This window comes from Sciurus vulgaris (assembly GCF_902686455.1).
Source record: "Sciurus vulgaris genome assembly, chromosome: 11".
Classification (NCBI taxonomy): Eukaryota; Metazoa; Chordata; class Mammalia; order Rodentia; family Sciuridae; genus Sciurus; species Sciurus vulgaris.
Window position 1 is genome coordinate 84,272,805 of NC_136472.1, and position 22,201 is coordinate 84,295,005.

A 22,201-nucleotide genomic window follows, 5' to 3' on the forward strand; every position below is an offset into this window, starting at 1 on the left:
TTTTTAACTGAGTTTTTCCAGATGCTTTTTAATTTTTTAAAAATTACATTTTCTTAAAGAACAAAGGAAAAAGGACAACTACTTGAATTTGAGAATATTTTCCATCTCTGTTTTAAAGGATAACTTAAATATTTAAAAGAACCTTGGGTACTATCTGGTTTGTTTTTGTCCGGTAGGACTGACTTTCTCTTATTTTAGTAGGAAAGTGATTCATTGTCCTGTGCCTTTCATGACTTTTTTTTCTGTAAGCTTACATTTTCTTCTCTGGTAGGTTATGTATCTATATCTGTATATCTAGTTCTCTCTCTGTATGTTGAATTTCATACTCTGCCTCTGCTGCCATTTCTTATAGGAAAAATGTTTTAAGGATGAATTTTTATGATATACCTACTTAAACATTAAAACACCAATGGTACTATCTCCAAAGACTGAGTGAGTACATTTAATAATATAATTGGTTAGGCTTCTGAATTTCTAAGTTGACAGAAATGAAGTTAATATTATCTAGTCTGATATTCTTTATTTTATATATATATATCTGTAAAATATATGTATATATATAATCAAGGTTTAATTCTACCACCAAGTTCATATTTTAAGAACATATTTACATTAAAATCTTTTAAAGTTCCTTAATAGAATTGATAGGCAACATTAAAAAATTCAACTAAGAAGAGATAATTTCTTTACCTAAGGGTAGGTTTTTAAATTCTATATTAAGGGAGTATATTTCAGAGATGTATTTAGTAATTCATTTCAGTGGTAAAATAATTTTTGTTTAGTACCATGTGTTAGTTACTGCCCTAGATGCTGATCTATAAGATAGCCTTTTCATTCATGCAGTTTCCTTACATTCATGAAGAAGTCATAAAAGAGAATGATGGGTGAAAAGGAATGAAAGATGACTGATAGGGTATTGTGGAAAACAAAAGATTAGCACCACAGAGTAGCTGAGTCAGAGAAAAGTGGTTCTAATTCTTTTGAGTCATAGATTTCTTTAAGACTCTGATGACAGAATGGACATCCTTCATAGAGAATTGCTCATGTACAGAAAGACACTTACATTTTTATACAATTTCAGAGGTTTCATGTGCCACAGATTAGGAAAGTAAAGGGTATGTTGTAAGTAAGTTATTTTAAAATATAAATGTAGAAAACTAAGTATTCTAAGTTCTTAATTATCTATGAGATGAACATTTCTAGACACCAAGAGAGCAGAGACTTGTAAAGTATTTCTAATTCATGAAAGAATTCTTACCAGAATGTAAACTGTATGAAGTCAGGGACTTTATCTTTTTTTATCTCCCATTGTACTATGAGCACCCAATCAGAGTCTGGTTTATTGTAGAGATTTGATTAATATTTGTTGACTTAATAATAATCTTGCTGGCTTTACAATTTTGAGTTGACAGTAATCTAGAGATAATAATCCTTTATTTTTGTTCTCTATAGATACTTTTTGAAATCTATTCTCAGTCTGGTTTTACTTTGTAGGTATTTAATCTTTATCGCAATTGTGTGATTTTTTTTTAAATTGCATTTTTTTTTTTTCGATTCATTGTACAGAAATGGGGTACAACTTTTCATTTCTCTGGTTGTATGCAATGTAGAGTTACACTGTTTGTGTAATCATACATGTAGTAGGGTAATCATGTTTGTCTCATTCCATTATCTTTCCTTCCCCCATCCCCTCCCCAACCCTCGTTTCCCTCTATACAATCCAAAGTTCCTCCATTCTTCCTTTACCTCCCAACCCCTATTGTGTATTATCATCCACTTACCAGAGAAAACATTCAACCTTTGGTTTTTTGGGATTGGCTTATTTCACTCAGCATGATATTCTCCAACTCCATCCATTTACCTGCAAATGCCATCATTTTATTCTTCTTTATGGCTGAATAATATTCCATTGTGTATATATACCACAGTTTCTTTATCCATTCATCTATTGAAGGGCATCTGGGTTGGTTCCACAATCTAACTATTGTGAATTGAGCTGCTATAAACATTGATGTGGCTGCATCACTGTAGTATGCTGATTTTAAGTCCTTTGGGTATAGGCCAAGGAATGGGATAGCTGGGTCAATGGTGGTTCCATTCCAACTTTTCAAAGGAATCTTCATACTGCTTTCCAGAGTGACTGCACCAATTTGCAACTCTATCAGCAATGTATGAGTGTACCTCTTTCCCCACATCCTCTCCAACACCTATTGTTGCTTGTGTTCTTGATAATCAACATTCTAATTTGGGTGAGATGAAATCTTAGGGTAGTTTTGATTTGCGTTTCTCTTATTACTAGAGATGTTGAACGTTTTTTCATATACCTGTTGATTGCTTGTAGATCATCTTCTGTGAAGTGTCTGCTCAGTTCCTTAGCCCATTTATTGATTGGGTTATTTGTATTTTTGGTGTAAAGTTTTTTGAGTTCTTTATCTCGGCCAGTTGGGTTCGTTAGGATGTAGAATTTTCATTTAGATTGATCAGTACCTTAGTTTACTTCTTCATTCTGAGGACTAATAGATCTTGAATTAAATTCATATCCATTCTCTCTGAATCTTGCTTCTTCCTGGTCTCTATATTCAGTTATTTTAATTGGAACTCCTTTTAGATGTATATCAAACTCTGTTTTCCTTTCCATGATTTCATTATTGCTCTTACTATTTTCCCACTTTCTCTTCTCTGCTTAATTCTGGCTATCTCTTCAGACCTGTCTTCAAGTCGACTGAGCTGTGTGTACATGTTAGGGATTGAACCAAGGGACTTGTTTAACCTATCTGTTAAACATTTAATTTGAATTATTGTGCTTTAATTTTATAAAGGTGATACATACTAGACATAACAAATCCAGAAAAATTACATCTATCTCTATAATACTTTTTTCCATTATTTATTGGTTACAAATTGCTTGTTTCTTCATAAGATGATTTTGTAATATTTTATGTAGAGAGGTTAAAAATATAATTGTCTTTCCTCTTGCATTATTGATCAAATACATTGTTTAAATTATTGGTATTTGAAGTAAACCATGTGACTTAATACATAGACTTCAATTCTGTTTTAGGTAGTAGTTCTAAAACATGGGAATTCTAAAAAATTGCCTGTAATTCAATAGTTCAATTTCCATTAGTGAAAATAATAATAATAATAATAATAATAATAATAATATTTATTTAATTTTCTTGACAGGAGAAAGTTCCATTTTAAGTAGGCCTTGATAAGAATCTTGCTACTTTACATGTTGGATGATTAGCAAAACTTTTGACAATCTATTTTCTGGCTCTGGGCATTTAAAATCATATTTCTTTTTTGTTATCGACATATTTTCAGGGGTTGGCACCTTAGGACATGTTTGTATATTAGTATGTCTTGTGATCCTTCACTTTAATGTCATGACAGGGTAAATTGGCACAGTGAATGGTAGAGTATTGCTAGAAATCACTCTTCATTGGCCCCTAGTAATCAATTATCTAAACCTGGAAGCAACTGGAAAGCAAATTAATGAATATATAGTGATAAACTCAAACTAAATTATTCCATTTTAACTACTAGTAAGCTGGATCCCAAAATGCCTGTGACTATGCACTTCAGGACGAAATGTGATGGAGAAATCAGAAAGTAATGTGATAGTGATCTTAATCATTTGTGGTTAAAATATCTTAGTTTTGCAAATGTTACCAAAATGTGACTATTTGAACAGATTATATAGTGCTTTTCTCAAGACTTGGAAGGAGCCTGTAAAAATTAGGAGTCTTTCTGCCTCTCTGGCCCTCTCTTTCTTACCTTCCTCATTCTCTACTTCAGCCACATTGTCCGCTCTGGTGTTCAGAGAGCATGCATGACGAGCATGCTTCTTTAGGACCTTGGTATTTGTTCTCAATATTTTGGACTCAGCCTCAGATTGCATGTCATGCTTTATCATTTCATTGAGACTGCTGAAATGCCACTGTTTTGAAGCCTTCCTTATCTATTTCACATAAAATAATAGTCACCTTCCATATCACCCATACTCTTTACCCTTAACCCATGATTAATTTTTTCCCCTAAATTTTATTTCAACATTAGACTTGTTTTGTTGTTATTATTTTATTGTCTATTTTCCAACCTTGGATTTTTATACATTTTATATTTTCTTATCATACTAGGGATTGCACCCAGGGATGCTATACCACCAAGTCCTTTCCCCAGTCCTTCAGCCCTTTTTATTTTATTTTATTGTTTTAGGTTTTAGACAGGGCCTTGCTAAGTTACCAAGACAGGCTGTGAACTTGTGATCCTCCTACCTCATTCTCCCAAGTAGCTGGAATTATAGATGGCACCCCAACACCTGACTTTTCTTTCTAATATTTAAAAAAGCTTGAATATGTATATATATGTCTTCATATCCCTGGGTGTTAGAATGGATTTGAATTTTAATATATTTTTTTATTCACTCATATGCTTTTCTGCAATAGCACATAGTGTATCCTTTAATATCCAAATAGTATATGTACTTATACACTATATATTATAAATAAACTTCTAAAACTTATGTGTATTGTCTGGTGTAGATGACAAATTCCAGGAGAAGAGATCTTTGACTTTGACATCATCTGTGTTGGAGAGTGGGCTTTTATAATACTGTATTTAAAAAGTAATGAAACCCCGCATTTTGAAATAATTATAGATTTATATGTAGTTGTAAAAAATAATACAGGATCCCATAAGCTCTTTACCCAGCTTCCTTTAGTAATGACATTTTGAATTACCTACAATATCAAAGCCCTGGTGTTTAATTGATATAGTCAAGATTCCGATTGTTTCTTTCACCTCAAGGATCCTTCATGCTGCACTTTTTATAGTCGTACCTGCATTCCTCTTCTATTTTCTTAACCCCTTGCCCCTTGATAGCCACTAATCTGTCTATAATTTTCCCATCCTAAAGTTATGTAAATGAAGTCATATAGTATATAACCATTTGGGATTAGCTGATTTCACTCAACATAATTCTCTGGAGATTCATTCAAGTTATATATATCATTTCTTTTTATTGCTGAGTAGTATTGCATGGTGTGGATATATCCATTGGAGAACATTTGGCTTGTATCCACTTTTGGGTCTTCTGAATAAAGCTACTGTAAACATTCATGTACCAATTTTTGTGTGGGCATGAGCTTTTGTCAGGAAAAATGCAGCAGTCCAATTGCTGGATTAGATGTTGGTTATGTGTGTGGTTTTTAAAGAAAGTGTCAAATTATGTTCCAGAGTAAAGGCTATACCACTTTGATAGTATTCCTAATCTAGAATAAGCCCTTTGAATCTGTAGTTCTATCTCACTTGAAAACTTTTTTTGAGTGGGGGTACATTTGTCTTTTTTTGTGTTAAGTTTGTAATTTTTGTGAATAGATTAATAAATTGCAGTTTAGAAAAGATTCTGGCAAAATGCAGAATTTGATTTGGTCTCTTTCTAGTCAGTTATAAAGGTTGTATTTAAAAGATTTAATGATTGACTCTAAGAGAAAGTGAATTTGTAAATGATCATGATATATTATGGATGCTAATGAGAATCTAATAAGCTTCGTCTTCATTTTATCTAAATAGAGCCATTTATTTATGACCATTTCCTCTATAACCATTATACTAACAAGAGAGTTGGAACAAAATAGATTAAGGATTTCAACATTTTCAGAAAGAACTAAATTTAATCTAAAAATAATTTTCTGATATAACTGAGTTATATTGCTTACTAGATAGACTGAGTTGAAATTATTAGCTTTTAACTTCAACAACAAATTTGTAAATGTTGGAAGGTTTTATTTATTATATTGTTTTTTGGTATATGTTTCTTATTTGGAAAATAAAAGCATAAAGAAAATTAAAAATTATCTGTAATTTTATCTTTTAATAATTACTAACATTATTGTATTTATTTTTAATTTCTCTTTTCAATATGTTTTAAATACACAAAGTTGCACATACGCAGTACATGTTAAAGGCCCATATTTTAAAGTTGGGGCATATTGTTTTGTGTTACACTTTTTTCGTTACTGTGTTACTGTTCTTTGCTAATGATATTAAATCATTTTGGGGGATTTGCTCCTTTTAAAATTCTTGGTCTTATCTTCTTTATATTAGGTTACCTTTATACATACATGTGTAATATATAATTGTACTCAAATTGTTGGGAGAAAATGAAATAATAACTACTTGGTGAATCATAGTGTAATTTTGTTAGTTTTGGCTGTGGTAATTATGCATTACGCATTCCTTAATTATTTTGACTTGAATGTTTTAAAGATATTGTCATGCCTTTGAATGAATTATGGTAGAAAATTATATACAACTAGTTCCGTATTATCTTTTTTACCTTTGTCTTTATTTTCATCAATGGACTTTTTTTTTTTTTGAAGAAAGAAATGTGCTGGGCATTGGAACATGAAGTAAGTAGTTATTCTGTTCTTAAACTTAATTTAATTGAGGGAACAAGGTAGATAAATATCTGGATTTTAAATGAAATGGTGATTAGAAGACCAAGACCTCATACTTTCCTGGGGGAGAGAAATCTGTAAACTAAAGAAAGTAAATAAACCTTACATCTGTTTTTTAGATTTTTTTTTAAAAATTTATTCTAACTGGTACATAAAATCAAAACTTACACGTATTAATGGAGTAACGTGATGTTTTGATACAGGTAAACATCATGGAAATACTTGTATTGTGTTATTGGGAATCTAAGTTTTGCTAGCTGTGGTTTGGGTTGAGCACTGCAGGGAGCATGTAAAGAACTGTGTACTCTCAAAAAGGGGACAACTTTATTAATGCTTTCATTGTAAAACGGTATTCCCTTATAGTCACTTTTATTATACGTCATATCCTCCAATAAGTCCTAGTAAGTTGCATTTATTCGATTATTAGTTTCTATACACTTAATAATAAACAACTACTTAAAAAATACAAAACAAACATATGGCAATAGAGTTAATACTGGTCTGAAAATGTTGTTCCTTGTTATATGTTGTTTAGCATGTTTTCGGGAAAGACTGTACAATTTTTAAAATAGTACTGTTTTCTAGATTTTTGAAATTGATAGTGAATTAGTTGTTAAAGGCTAAAATAAATAAAAGAATATAGGGATATAGAAAATGTATAAAATGAAGAAATATTTTCTCTGGCTTCTGCCAAGATAATAGTAATAAAATAATGGAAAAGTTTTCCTGGGGCTCATATGCCACAACCAATTACCCACAGGAACATCAGCTGCTAGAATTGAGCTTTGCCATGGTATCATTTAAGAGAACACATGGCTAAAAATTTGCATTTACGTGATATTTTCTTTATTATGTTGGTTGTGACAATAACTGAGGTTTCTAGTCTTTCAAAATCCGTCATACACTGCTAACAGTTATTTAAAATAGGATGTCAAGTGTAATTCTTTTATGTTTAGTTTACTTATAAGAAAAAGAATTTAAGACATTTAAAAATCCTTCTGTTTAAGTCGTTTTGAAAACTTCTCTATAATTTCATTTATGCCACCAAACATTTAACAGTGTGTGCATTTTAAAATTGTAAACATACATCTAGTAGGCTTCTCTATAGTGTTTATTTGTTAATGTTAAACATGCACTATCTTTGATTAAAACATCTGTATTTGATTTTTCAAACATAAGGATTGAAAATGTTGATTCATGTGTTTTTTTATAAGGACACTTCAATTTAATTAAATTTAACAAGTAATATATATCAGTGCTGTGCTGGGCACATGAAAATAGGAAAGAAATACAAGACAGATTGTAAATGAGTTGAAGAAATTTGACAAATGAACACAAAAGAAATAAGAGTATTAAATTTAAAAAAATTATAAACATTTTTCAAATTACTTCCCTAAGCTTTCCTATGCAGCAAATGGTATCATTCATCCATCCAGTTGCTTAGGTTGGGAACTTAGGCATTTTAATTATTTTCTTCTCTTTATACTCTTAGTTTAATCCATGAGGAAATCTTATTTTACTTCTAAAATATATTCTGCATTTTACCATGTCTAGCCGAATACATGGTTCTAACCATAGTTTAAGTCCACACATCTCTTATCTGAACTATCTTAATAATCCAACTGGTTTTCACTTTGCCATTCTTGTCTTTCTTTAGTCTCTCTTCCATATAGCAGTTAGTTATTAGGAATACAAATTAGAGTATGTTGATCCTCAACTTAAAACTTAGAAAAACTTTCCCTTTCTACTGCAATCCTTCTAAAATTTATGGGCCTTACTGTGCCTCACAAGATTCTTTATGAATGTCTCACATTACCTCATCTCCTAATATTTTTTCTCATTTTGTCTTTCTTTTTTTAAAACCTTTAAAACCTGTTAATTCTTTACAACTAGGTTTTTTGTTTTTTTAATTTGGAAAACTCTTTACCAATATTTTTCTTGGGTAGTATCTTCTTATGTACTTCTCAATCCAGTATCACCTATTGTAGTTAAAGAATTTTCTGTTCACTGCTCTACTTTAACTCATGATCATTGTCTTTTTCCTGAACATTACTGTTAAGTTTTTCATCATGAAAATGGTCATTATTAAGAACCATTATATAAACATAATTTCTTTGAATATTTTTGTTGATAGTTGCATTTGTTTTCCTCATTTGAGGCAGTTTTTATGATGGTAGTCACAACTTTTTTCTTTTAAAATTTAGATACATTAAGATGAAAACAACTTTTAGAGAGTGAGCTCTTGTAAGAGTTTTATAAACTGACATGATCTGGTTTCTTACTTTAAATAAGTATAATCTATTATCTGCAGTAGGGACCCAGAAAACCTTGCTGTAACTTGCTAAAGAAGAGTGGCACAATTTGTTGACCTCATTTATTACCAAGAGTAACAAGACTTGTCAAATGAGGATAAAAAGCCTAGGACAATAAGTAATTTTCCAAAAGGTCTCATTTAGTGGAAGATGAGGCTTAATGACTGTGAATAAAGGAAGTGTCTTTCTCTTGTTCAATTCTGAGGAGCTAGGCCCTGAAGGGTTCTGAATTTTTGTCTTAACAGTTTCTCCTTTGTGTACCAAATTGAGTAAAGAATATAAGAAGACTACTGCAAAGAATTGGTTCACAAACTTGATCTTTATTAGAAGCACATAGGTGACTTTCAAACACAGATTCTCAAGACAGACTCCAGACTTACCAAACTAGAATCCTTTCCAAGAATCTGTTTTTCTTTTCCACTCTGTCTCTCTGTCTCTGTCCCCCTTTCCAACTTCTTTTCTCTTTCTCCATCTCTCTGTTTCTCTTTCTGTCTCCCATTCCCTAAATCTTTTCAGGTAATTCTGATGGATATTGCTGTATTGCTGTTTGAGAATTACTGCTTTCAGAGAACCCTCTTGTTACCATATTTGTAAAGAAAGGCAGTCAACTTAATGGTTTTTAAGATGGAGACAGTTGATAAAAGAGATTTCTCACAGGACTTTTTCTAAGGAGCTTTCCTGAAAGGTTTAAGATAAGTTAATATTTTAAAATAAATTATGAAGTTACATTTTATGTCCTTTCAAAGTAGGACTTTAGTTTTCCTTTGTCTTGTTAAATTCTGTTCAGATATATCTCAAACAATGATTGTGTAAGGTGACAATTATTTGTTTCATTTATTATTTTTGAACATGAAGTATTGGGTATATGGTGATACTGTTATTATTAGTTCATGTAATACTCCATATTTTCCTTTATTGGATAATTTAATATTGCAATCTAAAGAGATATCTTTATTGTTGTGTTCACTCTGAACTTTATGCCTGTTTTCAAGACCTGTGTTTTATATACTTCAGTGCATTGCCTCTGATGACTTCATAGTGTGCCAAAATATCTGTCTCTTATGTACATGCTTTATAACAGTTTTATTGAGATATAATTCATAGACTATAAAATTTACCATTTAAAAGCTTACATTCCATTGCTTTTTGGTATTTTCCCAGGATTGTGTGATGTTCATCACTGTCTAATTTTGGTGTATTTGTTCTACTGCATTTTACTTGATTTTCTGAGTAGTAGAGGTTCAGATTGCTTCTAATTCCTCAGAATAACAAAATCTCTTTGTATCTGACTATTTTGTGAATTTCTCTGAATGTGCATGAATAAAGACTAAGCAGAGAGATGTTTTTAGGTGGTGTATTTTCTGGTAAAAGGATAGAATGACTTGGAATGTGAGGAAACATTATTTTAGTAGTTCATTCTATTGTTACTTTGGGAGAGATGTTGTCCTCTGCTTCTTTGACCTGTGCTTCCATTTGAATGCTTTGATTATTCATCCTAGGAAATTGATGGCTGAAGATTCAACTTTGAAATTAGTTGAAACTATGCTATAAATTGCTTGACAGACTATTACAGGGTTACTTAGACCAAGGATAAATGGACATAATTTTGTGGGGGCATGCATTATTGTTACATCAAGATTTTAATACTTTTGCTTTCTATTTTTCATGAAAAAATAACATTAAAAATACAAAAAAATTGAAAAAGAAATGTTAAGGAAGATTGTTAAATTCAGAAAATATAAATAAAAAGATGTGAAGAGGCAGAATTTTACAAAGGAATATAAATAAGAGGGCCAAAGCAAAACAGTATATAATAGGAAGAAAGGAAGATGCAAAATAAATGTTAAAAGCTTATTAAGTACTTAGCACGCTATGTTTGAATGTTTGTCCCCTCCAAAACTCATGTTGAAGTTTAAGTGCCTTTGTAATGTTATGAATAGGTAGAATAGGTTTAGGTCTTGAGGGTCCAGCTTCAGGAGTGGAGTAATGCATTGTAGCAGGGGTAGGTTCCTTATTATGGGAGTGGGTTTATTCCTACTTGCTCTCTTTCCTTTTCTGCTATGTGATGCATTTTACCATGTTATAATGCAGCAAAAAGGTCTTTGCCCAATGACAGAAACTTGATATTGGGCTCTGTAGTGGCCAGAACTGTGTGTGAGTTAATACATTCTGGTTCATTGTAAGTTACAAGTATGGAGTATTCTGCTATAAAAGCACAAAATGGACTCTGGGGATGTGGTACCACATTAATCCTGGATAAGAGTGTGAATCCTGTTTTCTAGGTAGTCTTTACTGACACCCCTAGGGTTGGGGGGAAGCAAAGGTCATTTTGCTCATTGGTAGGTATGAAAATTTGGCTCCCTGTTCAGTCTTTTCTGATGCCACCTATTTGGATTATGGGCCTTACTACATCCTCATGAGGATGGAACCTGGCAGTTGTGAGTCAGGGAGGAGCCACAATTTTTTTCTGTGGTTTTTGGCTCTTGGGCAAGATATTAGGAAGGGGCACATGGAAATGTAGGTGATGTATGTGTGAATTATCTTGATTGTGATGATCTGTTTATAGGTGTATACATGTGTAAAAACTTACCAAATGTACTCCTAAATTTGTGGTGTTTATTATGTCAGTTTTACCTCAAAAAAAAAAAACTATTAAAAATAATTTTTATAGCATTAAAAACTTCTCAAACATCCCAGAGTTTTCATGCTCTACCAGTAAGTTAAAATACAATCAAATTTTGCTACTTCAGTTTTAGAATAATTTTTAAATACCAACTCTTTTCTTTGTCCACTGCTACTATACTTCATGTCAAATGGGTTTAAAATTCTCCATGTGTTAATGAGATAGAGAAGCAAACCACTTGTGAGCAGATTTTATCCACTGACAAGGTATATTTTTCTCTTAATGGAATGAATAATAGAGTTATGTCCTTTGGGTCTTTCTTTCTATACTTTTTATTTTTTATAATTTACTCTAGTTTTTATGTGGAAAATGACTACCCTAGCTTTCTATTTCACATGGTAGGTATGTGGCTTCATAGAAAGATTATCTTCCTCCAGATTTCTAGCTGAGTGAATCTGGTCTTAGTGTTTCTGCAGCAATCATTTATGACCTGGGTGGTAGAAACCCACTGTAGAAGTCTTGCTGACTATGGCAGGGTAGAAGTTCCTCATGCAGAAGGGAGTCTTCTGTGGTATTATTCTGGATGTTATACCCCTTATGCCGAAGGGTCCAGGTAGTTTTTCAGCTCAGATTACAAAAACATGAAAGAGTGAAGTTAAGACCTTGGGCTGTGGAGTCACATGAATTTAAATTTGAGTCCTTCCATAGTATTTATGAACTTTGTGACTATAATCACAAACATAAGTTAACTTATCTGTCAAATGGAATAATTAATATATCTTTTTGGGCAATTATTATGAAGACTATTATGGTGTAAGAAGTATAAGAAGCTATTAACTTACATTTCTATACTGTGATTATGAATCATTCCACTAAGTAAGAAAAGATGAATAATTTAAAGAAACATGATTGCATACAAAACTGTATTTTCTTCTACTTTTAAAGGAATATATATATATATAAGATATTCAAATGAATAATTAAATAGAAATAAAAATGGACATGCATTTTAAAATTGCAGACATTGTAAAGAGGAAATAAAGAGGAAATAATATTTGGGTCATTAACATTGCAACATCATATTCATAATGTGTGATTGGTTTTCCAAAATGGCTGCTTGGAAACTGATATGAAAGTAAGTTCTAGGACTTGAATCTGCTTTAGATACCTGTTTACTTGAATGTAGATGTTCACTTTTTCTCATTCTGCATTCTTTTACTAAATCTAGAGTAAATAAGTCATTGTTAATAAACTTAAACCTATAGTTTCGTAAATGTGGGCTTATAGACCAACACTGAGAAGTATGACTCTTTAGCAAGGAAGGCTGAAGAAATAGTTTATTTAGCTCTCTAATTCATCCATGAACTATTTGTTTTCATGGCATATTTTTGTCATGGATTTAAAGAGAAAAATTTTACAATTTTAAATATTTAATATATGTTTTTCTGTATTTTTGCTTTTCTTCTCTGAGAAAAGTTCTTAAGAGTTTGGGGTTTTGTGTTCTACTTTTGTCTTTGTAATTTTCTGCAGTAATAACCTGAATGCTTGGTATTCATCAAATAATGCCTGCATGGTAGTGTAGCTCATGTTTATTTATTACTTTGTAACATGTTTTTCTTATACATTTCCCATGTCAAAACCATCCTGTTAAATAGGCACGACTGACAAACAGCTTATTTCCCCCTTATTAGAATGAATAATAGAATGACTTCCTTTTGGGTCCTTCCTTATTACTACATGTATTACTACATGTCAGAAAACTGACATTGGGAGACATATGACTTCTCTGAAAATGTACTGATGATATATAAGGTAGAACTGGAAACTCAGGCTTTGATGCTGGGTTTAGTGGTTTTTCTAGGTCACTATACTCTGTTTAAATACTGATTGATAAGCTTTTAGAACTTGAGACTTTTTAATTGGATCATATCAAGAAATAACTTCAAATGTGGCAAAAGTTGCTATATAGAATTTTATTTCATTTATGGTCTTTTAATTAAGGTTGAGTCTGAGGACCTGGAATGTAATAGCAGTGCTTAAAAAATTAGCACTACTATGACATCTTTAGGCAATAGCAGGGGATATTAATTCAATATACCTCCATGTTAAATCATTTTGTGTCAGTTTGGTCTAGAAGTTAAGCATTACTTACACTTCCAGAATTAAATTATTCAAGAGAGTTGTATATTTAAAACCAAAGGAAAAATAGTTTATTTAATTTATATTTGTTTAGCAAGCTATTTAAGTCCTAAAAATATCTTTTACCTATTTTGCTATATTTTGTAATTTCAAAGGGGTTTTATGAATTTTATGTTCTTTCTTCTTTGATATACATAGCTATGATTTAATATAATATTTAGTAACTTTTTAAAACCAAAAGCAAAGAACCATGTTTTGTTTTTGGTGTTGTGTGTGTGATAGTTGTGCTTATTGTTATGGTAAAACACACTTAATTGGTTAATTGCAAGGTAAAATATCATCTTTATAATCTTGTATGTAAAAATCTCTAACGTATAGATTCTGGAATTTTTTACATTTGGGCCTAAGTTATACTGTAATTTGTTTAATAAAGTGAGCTGTACAATGAAGAAATTTAAGAGGTATAAATGGTTTTAATGTGTAGAGAAATAATAGCTCATTTAAAATAGATCTGTTAGGGATATCTCTTATATCTCCAATTGTGATTTCACAAAGTATAAGATGAAAAGTACTGACCCAAGTTTATAAATGCCATTTGATGAAAGTTAATTCACATTGTAATTTCTGTTTTGCTTAAAAACTATAGGAAGCAGACAGAAATTACTTTGCCTGAAACTTGATTATATATTTGCATGGAACTATTTATTTCAATAAAACTTGAAAAAAAAAGTGAAAAGGAAAGAAAAACATTTTATTCAAAAATGTACTCTTATAACATAGACCTGCATCTTTTAGATCTGGTATGTATTATTTTACCTCTGCATTTATTTTTGATGTTTGATGATTAGTGGGAACAGTAGTTTGATAAAGATATTTAAAGATTTAACTGTATTTCATTAGAAACACAAGTCCTTGTGACAAGATAGGTTTTTATATTAGTTACTATTAAATTGACTTTCTATATCTGAAAGTGTAGCAGCAACCTGTTACAGGTCAAATGAGAAACACATAGATGGTGGAAGGTAAGTTCTTACGGAATCTGGAGACCTAAATTCTGTTATCAGTTTACGTACCAGTTAGGGTTCATTTAGTTCAACTCCTTAGCCCTGTTTTCTAGTCTGGGAACCCATATCTTTTCAGTACAAATTTAGTACTTGAATTTTTTCTACAGGAAAATCTTAACTTATATCATGGTCTTGGTTGAACGATTTCTTTATTTTTTTTTTGTTTGGGGGATTAAACCCAGGTGTGCTTAACCACTGAACCATATCCCCATCCCCTCTCCCCCGAATTTTTAAAAAATTTTAAAATTTTGAGACAGGATCTTGCTAAATTGCTCAGAGCCTTGCTAAGTTGCTGAAGCTGTCCTTGAACTTATAGTCCTCCTACCTCAGCCTCCTGAGCTGCTGGGATTATAGGCATGCATCACTACAACTGGCTCAAACCATTCACTTTCAAGTGTCCTTTTTCTTGGCTGTGAGATGGGTATGATAATAGTACCTACTTCATAGAATAATAATTTGAAAATTAAATAATATAAGATTTACCAACACATAGGAAGATTTCAATCATTGTTTGCTTTTACTGTTGTCCTTGAGACTATGATTATGATCATGTCTATGAAGTCCTCAAAGCATGGAAAATTTTTTTCTGTTTTTAAGAAAGGTGTATCTTGAGAAAACTTGCATACTATGAAGACAGAAAGTTTCCTTAGTTTAGAAATAAATATTGGTATGTTAATCTAGTTTTACAGTATCTGTATTAAGAATTCAATTAAATTTAGGTATCTTAAAAGGTTTCATTTTAACTCTCCAACTCTTGTCCTTCTTCCCCAACAGGCACATGAAGTATTGGTTAGATAAAGAATAACTGGGATTTTGTTTTTGAAAGATTTTAGTAATTTTGAATTAAAAATAGGTATATGGCCATTACTAATATTGTATAGCAAATTATATTTAGTTATCTTTCCTTCAGGGAGTTAAAAACATTGTATAGATGTAACTAAACACTTTAACGTTTAGATACTATTTTAATTACCTCTATTTTACTGAAGTGAAAGATTCAGGGTTGAGGAGTTAAGAATTTTTTCATGTCTATAGGATTTGGAAGTTAGTAATGAAATATTTTTAATGCCTTGGTAAATTATTTTTCTTAGGCTATGGATCATATAAGAGATCCTAAAATTTGTTCAGAAATTATCTTGTGCGTGTGATTGAGGTTTTCTGCTATGTGCAAGAAAACAAACATGAAAAACATTAACTACAATTTGTTATCAAAGAATAATAGAAGGATCAAAGACCTATCAAAGATGATAGGTGCAGTAAGGTAAGACTGCTTCTAAAATATAGGTTGTAATACAGAGAAGTTATCTGGCAAGATGTTGTATATTAAAAAGAAAAATTTCAAGAATATTCAAGATGGTGGACCAGTCACAGTCTTTTACTACTTCTCCCCCCTACCACCTCCAGATTCTAAAGAAATGATAGTAAACATGTGCTAAAAAGAATAAGTCTATAAAAATGTTGGAAAAGAATAGAAATTTTGTTGAAGATCTTGGAAGTTGGAATCCTAATAAGTAAAAATCCGGGGAAGGATAAGCACAGTTTAGCAGTCATAGGTAAAGACTATAGGATAGGTTGGAATATCCTTCTTGTGGAACTCTGGGTAGATCTGAATCTAGGGCTTGATAAAGAGCAGGAGTCATTAATTAATGGGATTTAGCTGGAACAGCGGAGTCATTTCCCCCTAGGAATTGGAAGGGTAGAGTTAGATGGTGCAGAGTAAGGCAATTTATTGAGGATTTTTAAGCATCTGGGAGATCTCCCATCTCTGGCTTTCTTGTCTGCTCTGTACTCATTCTAGTAATGTGAAGTTGGCCAGTCAGCATTCCAAGTTCATGTTTATAACTCTGTTTGTCCTCCATTCTAGAGAAAGCTAATAGCCCTGCAAGTGTAGTGGACATTTCTGTCAGGTGTGTGTGTGTGTGTGTGTGTGTGTGTGTGTGTGTGTGTGTGTGTGTGTGTGTATAGCATAAAATAGAAGGCTCATGCTGAATAAACATTTGGTCTTGGAGAAAATAGAAAATTCAGGAATAGGAGCAAACCTGAATAAAAAAATTCCTCAGAGAAATTTGAGAGGATATAGGAATTACAAAACAGAAATAGGATGCTTTGGAAGAGAGTCATTTAGAGAAATAAAAGTTCTTAGCAAGCAAAAAAAAAGAGATTAATTAAAAAAGCTATGAAAACAAAAGAAAGATAAAGTAGAGGTTATTGTCCAGAAATTGGACAATATGCAAAACACTGAAATATAAATTAACATATGTGATAATCTGTCCCAAATTACGAGTTCTAAGAAGAGAAAATAAGGAAAGAAATATTAAATAGAAAATAGAAAACAATTTTCTTCATCTGAGAAAAGCTATTAGTGTTCACATGGAAAGAACCCATTCAGAGTTGCACAAGATGAAAGAAGATTCATCTTTGTTCAGGTAGAGTTTCAGAACTACAGAAAAGTTTCTAGAAGCTTCCAGAGAAGGCAGGTGACCCACAATAGAGATGATCAAATTGGCATCGGCAGTCCTGAAAACCAGAATGTAATGATTAAATGTCCTTATAGTTTTTTGAACCCAGAATTCTTTAATACAACCAAATCCAAAGTGAGGCAAGGGGGGTAAAAATGACGTTTTCAGTCATTTGAGAACTCAAAGTTTACCTCTCATCTAGTCTCACTTGGAATAAAAAATCACTTGAGAATAATTCACTCTTGCAAAATGAAAAGGAACCAGAAAAAGGGTAAAACAATGGACCCTAGAAATAGTGGAAATAACCCAAGAATGCAATGAAAAGAAATTTCAAATTAACAGCTGTTCAGCAGATCTCAAAAGGAGTTTGTCCAAGTTTAAATAGGAATTTAGAGACTCCTAGAAGAATGTCTATTTTATTTGAAAATATGTGATTAAATAATTGGAAAATTCAGTGATGTAATAAAAACAAGTTTCTTCTACCAATAAGAAAAGAGCAAAACAATTAGAAACTCTGTGAAAAACAAAAAGCTATATAGCTAGTGGTAGTCTAAATATGAAACAATATGGCACACCTTTGAACAATTGGTAGAGAATTTACCTTGATATTTGGAATGTATTCTGTAGAGGAGTGCCATTTAAGTTCTTATTGTTATATTTAATGTATAATTACGTGAGTCCTATTACAATTTTTGATTCTAAACTTTATATATATTTAGTACTTTAAAGTTTAACCATTTAGTAATTTTTAATTTTTGCATCAATCAATAGTCAAAGTTCAAGATACTTAATTATAGTTGGAGAACAGCCTGTAAATACAAACCATGACAATATAAAAACTGAGACACAGAGGAGGAGAAGAGAGGAAAGAAAATTTAGGTACAATAGTTTCCTTTTACATACAGGGGAGTCAATAAATGACCGAAGTTGATAAAGAAATTGTAGATGAAATATGTTTAAGTTATTAAAGCAACAGCAACCACCCAGAGAATGAAAAATGACATAAATAACAAAAATTAGAAGGGTTGAGTCCCAGGGTATGTTTTAGATAGCATAGGTTGATAAATCAAGAAATAAATATGTAAGCTTATTATGCAGATTTATGATGATAACATAGTCGAATATCTAAAATCAATTCTCACCAAAGTTCAGGGCTACTAGTTGAGTAAGGGCCTTTAATATTTACTTTGATTTTATTTGTCTTTTATTATTATTTTTCTCATTCAGGTTTTGGTATGTATAGAATCGCTGAAACTATTCTACCACAAATATTCACTAATTTTTACTTAAACATCTTTCTCAGCTTAATACTGTAATTTCAATACTGTAACAAGGACTAAGTGTCTTTGTTAGTCTCTAGATGATGTTCCATGTTGCAGACATTTGACGGTTCAGTGCAGATTCAATATAGTCACTGCAGAGTGAAACTGCAGGTCTTGTAAAAGACGCAGCATTTTCACAGATCCCTTTAAAATTAATATTTATGGACAAATGGCATTAGCAGCAAATGTGGCATTAGCCGTTAACAGCTTGAATAAACTTCACAAATTGAATTTTGTTTCTATTTTTCAAGTTAGGATCCTAGTTAAACCCTTTTCTCACTATTTACTGTGAAATGTTAGGCCTTGTTTTAAGTTGACCAAAATTCAACTTGCGTACTTTTTTTTCTTTTAGTTTTAATTATTTTAGAAAATGCAGACCTTCTATATTCACTTGTAAGTTTTGGTTTAAATTAAGACAAAATGTACTTAGAATATGGCTTGGGAGCCTATGGAAAGGAAGTAAAGATTATTATTCTGCCAGTCAGTACGTTAGACTTAGTCCACACTGCTGAGATTACTTTTGAATGTGATTCTTCTACCTGTCAATGAGTAATAGTTTATACTTACTAGGCAAGTAATTTGGGGCATCCTTAATTCATTGAATTGTGTATGTTGAAAGAATGAGCTATAGTATAACTTTAAGCTGCTTTGGTGAACATGATAAACCCACTGTAAAGAAGATGGGAAAAAGAACACAGTATTGGAACTGATTTGAGTACTGAGAGACATAGCTGTACAAGGCTTGAAAGTAATTGTACATAATCAGCCAAGGAGGCAGTATTTGTAATGGCATACTATTTTTTACAACAAAGGCTTTGGCAAACAAGATAGTCCTGCAAAGAGCTAGGGAAACAGAAGTCTAGAACGGATTACTGATCATATTTCTGCATTTTCATGAATAGTTACCATTATTTGTCATCACTGAACCCAAATGAAGCAGTATATGAGAATGATTTTGGAGGAACTTTGTTGAACTATGTGACATAAGCCCTAGTAATTGATTTGTTAAAGAAGGGAACTATTTAAGCATTTAATGATATAATTTGTAGTATAGGTTTCAATATATAGTAAAGAATTTGTTTAATTAAGGAATTAATATAGCTAGACCTTAAGAAAAATCTCTTAGTTGTCCATTTTTCGTTAAAAACTTTGTTATAATGATTGAAGCCTTAAACATACATTGTTAGTACCATCTTAATAATTAAATCTAAATTCTAATCATTTTAGTTTATAAGTATTTGTTTCTACATTGGAAATGAATTTAGTGTCTTTATTATTTAAAGATCTCTATCTTCATATTTTAAGTAAAACTTTTTTTTTTTAAAGTACAATGAAGTGATTTTACTTGGGTTGGGAGCTTTGGTTTAATCCTACTTTACCTCACTCGTGTCCCTTTTTAAGTAAGTGTGTTTTTTTAAAAGAATATTTTTTAGTTGTGGTTGTCAATAGACCTTTATTTATTTGTTTTTATGTAGTGCTGAGGATCTAACTCTGCCTCACACATGCTAGGCAAACACTCTACCACTGAGCCACAACCCAGCCCAGTAAGAACATTTGTAGTTAACTTTTTTCTTATTGACATATTTTTTCTTTCATCATTTTCCCTTTTTCCACATTTTTTTATTGGTGCATTATAATTGTACATAATGATGGGATTTGTCATTTCATATTCATACATGTACAATAGAATAATATAATTTGATAATACTTCTGCAACTGAACTGTATTTACATTGAATTTACTACCTTTGAGGTACATAAACTGCAATTTAATTGTTTAATTTGTAATGATTTTTCTGTTATTTTTTGGATGTAGCTGATATTAGATAATTAAATTTAGAAATATTTACTCTTAACTGTGATTTAACTTTTTTGAAACATTTCTTTATAAGTTTATCTTCAAGACTTCCTTTATAATGCAAAGCAAATTTAATATACATAGCATTTTGAGTTTATAACAAATAAAATAGAGTAGAGCCCATCATATTTAAATGTATTATTGGACTGATAATAGTTTAATATCAATCCAAGAAGATCCCAGGGAAATTTATAGAGTAGTCCTAGAAAATATTGAATATTAAAATGATTTATGCAGTTGGTCTATTTAATATATCAACAAAATGAAATAAAAGTATCAATCTATTTTTAAGAATATAGATTAAAATAATTTGTTTCTTTAACAAGTTTAAGGATTAACAAATATATTTATAAAATCACTTTTTAATTGTATTAGTTTCTTAAAGAAAACTGAGATTCATTTTCATAGTTTTCACTCCCCTCCACCAATGATATGTATATACATGAAAATAGCTGTTCAGATGTGGCATAAGTGCATCTATTGCCATAGCTTAATATGTGACATTTCACATTTTCTAGAACTGAAATGGCTCAAATTCATCTAGATAATTGTTGGCTTTTATAGACACAATTTTGTTGTGCCTAAAATAAGGAAACAGAGATATTGAAAGCCTATGCTTTTCTAACATATGGCTTCAATTTGCATTTTAATCAGAATATGGAAGTCATTACTCTGACATCTGAAACTGAGGTAGCAATAAAAAATTATCACTAATAAGACAGCAGACACAATTTATTTTGTGTTTATTACTGGGTGGCCCTCTTAAAACTTTCCTGAACTTAATTGATTCCAGATATTAGAAAATTACACTTAAGTTATGACATTTATTTTGGATGCAGTTAGCTTGAACTGTCTTAATAGGATTGGTATTAATCAATGGTTAATATTTATTAAAATTTCGGCATATATTTACAAACAATATATGTGTATATAGTCATCATATGTAAATACATGTATGTAGTATCAAATGAAAAGACTCATTTGAAAGTACTAAATTGCTTAATAATTATAGATAATTTATCTGCAGTGAAGAAGGATGGTAGAAAAAGGATTTCATATTTCAGTCCAAATATACTTTATATAGTGGGGATTTGTTACTTCTATAACAAAATAATTTTGTAGCATGAGATGAAATTTCATTAATTTTTCAAATTTTATTTGACATGATAATCACGATTTAGAACACGTCAATAACTTGTTAAAACAAATTAACTTGCATAAGTGAATAATGCTGAAATGTATTGTGTTCCATGATCTAGAACACTCTTTGTTGTCTTGAATTAAATTTCTAAGATAGTCTTAATTCTTTCACCCAGCAATTTTTTTTTTTTCTTTTTGAGTACCCGGATTTTTTTTTTTTTGGGCGGGGGGTTGGTACTCAGGGGCACTCAACCACTGACCACATCCCCAGCCCTATTTTGAATTTTATTTTGAGATGATCTCACTGGTTGCTTAGCAGTTCGATTTTGCCGAGGCTGGCTTTGAACTCCTGATCCTCCTGTCTCAGCCTCGCAAGCTGCTGGGATTACAGGTATGCATCACTGTGCCCGGCTTCACCCAGCACATTTTGACTCTTCACATGTTCCATACTTGAGTTAAGCATTGGGGAAATAATGACAAATTGAGAAAATGAAGGTTCAATGAAGTGTAGATACCAGTAAATGCATACATTACAATATATATGGTAAATATTATTTTAGTAATGTGGAGAAAGAAGAGAACAACTGCCAGGATATGTAGGAAAAAGTTTTCTGAGGAGGTTGCATTTGAAAGATGAGGAAGAATTTTCCAGGTAAGTAAACAGGGCAAAGGAATTCTCAGCAAAGGGAGCATTTTGTGTACCGAATGGAGTCCTGAGTTGGTGTGGCATAGTTTCATTCTTTCTCTGGCCATTTATTCATTTTCTTATTCAACCAACATTTGCTGTGCACCTGTGTACCACCAACCAGTGTGTGTGGATA

The 22,201-nt window shown here is 31.4% G+C and overlaps 1 protein-coding gene across 9 annotated transcripts in view; it reads left to right on the forward strand.

Annotated features, from left to right (window-relative positions):
* The window catches only part of TMEM135 (transmembrane protein 135), a 235,224-nt gene that overhangs the window by 39,762 nt on the left and 173,261 nt on the right, over positions 1–22,201 (forward strand). For 2 of the 9 annotated variants that reach the window (XM_079105600.1, XM_079105604.1), the window contains one exon: positions 6,387–6,416. The exons of 6 other annotated variants lie outside the window; for them this stretch is intronic. In XM_079105600.1, the coding sequence (XP_078961726.1) occupies positions 6,387–6,416 (30 nt within the window). Of the gene's footprint in view, positions 1–49; positions 433–6,386; positions 6,417–22,201 lie in introns of those variants that run through there. One more of the 9 variants, XM_079105608.1, reaches the window with a different exon arrangement.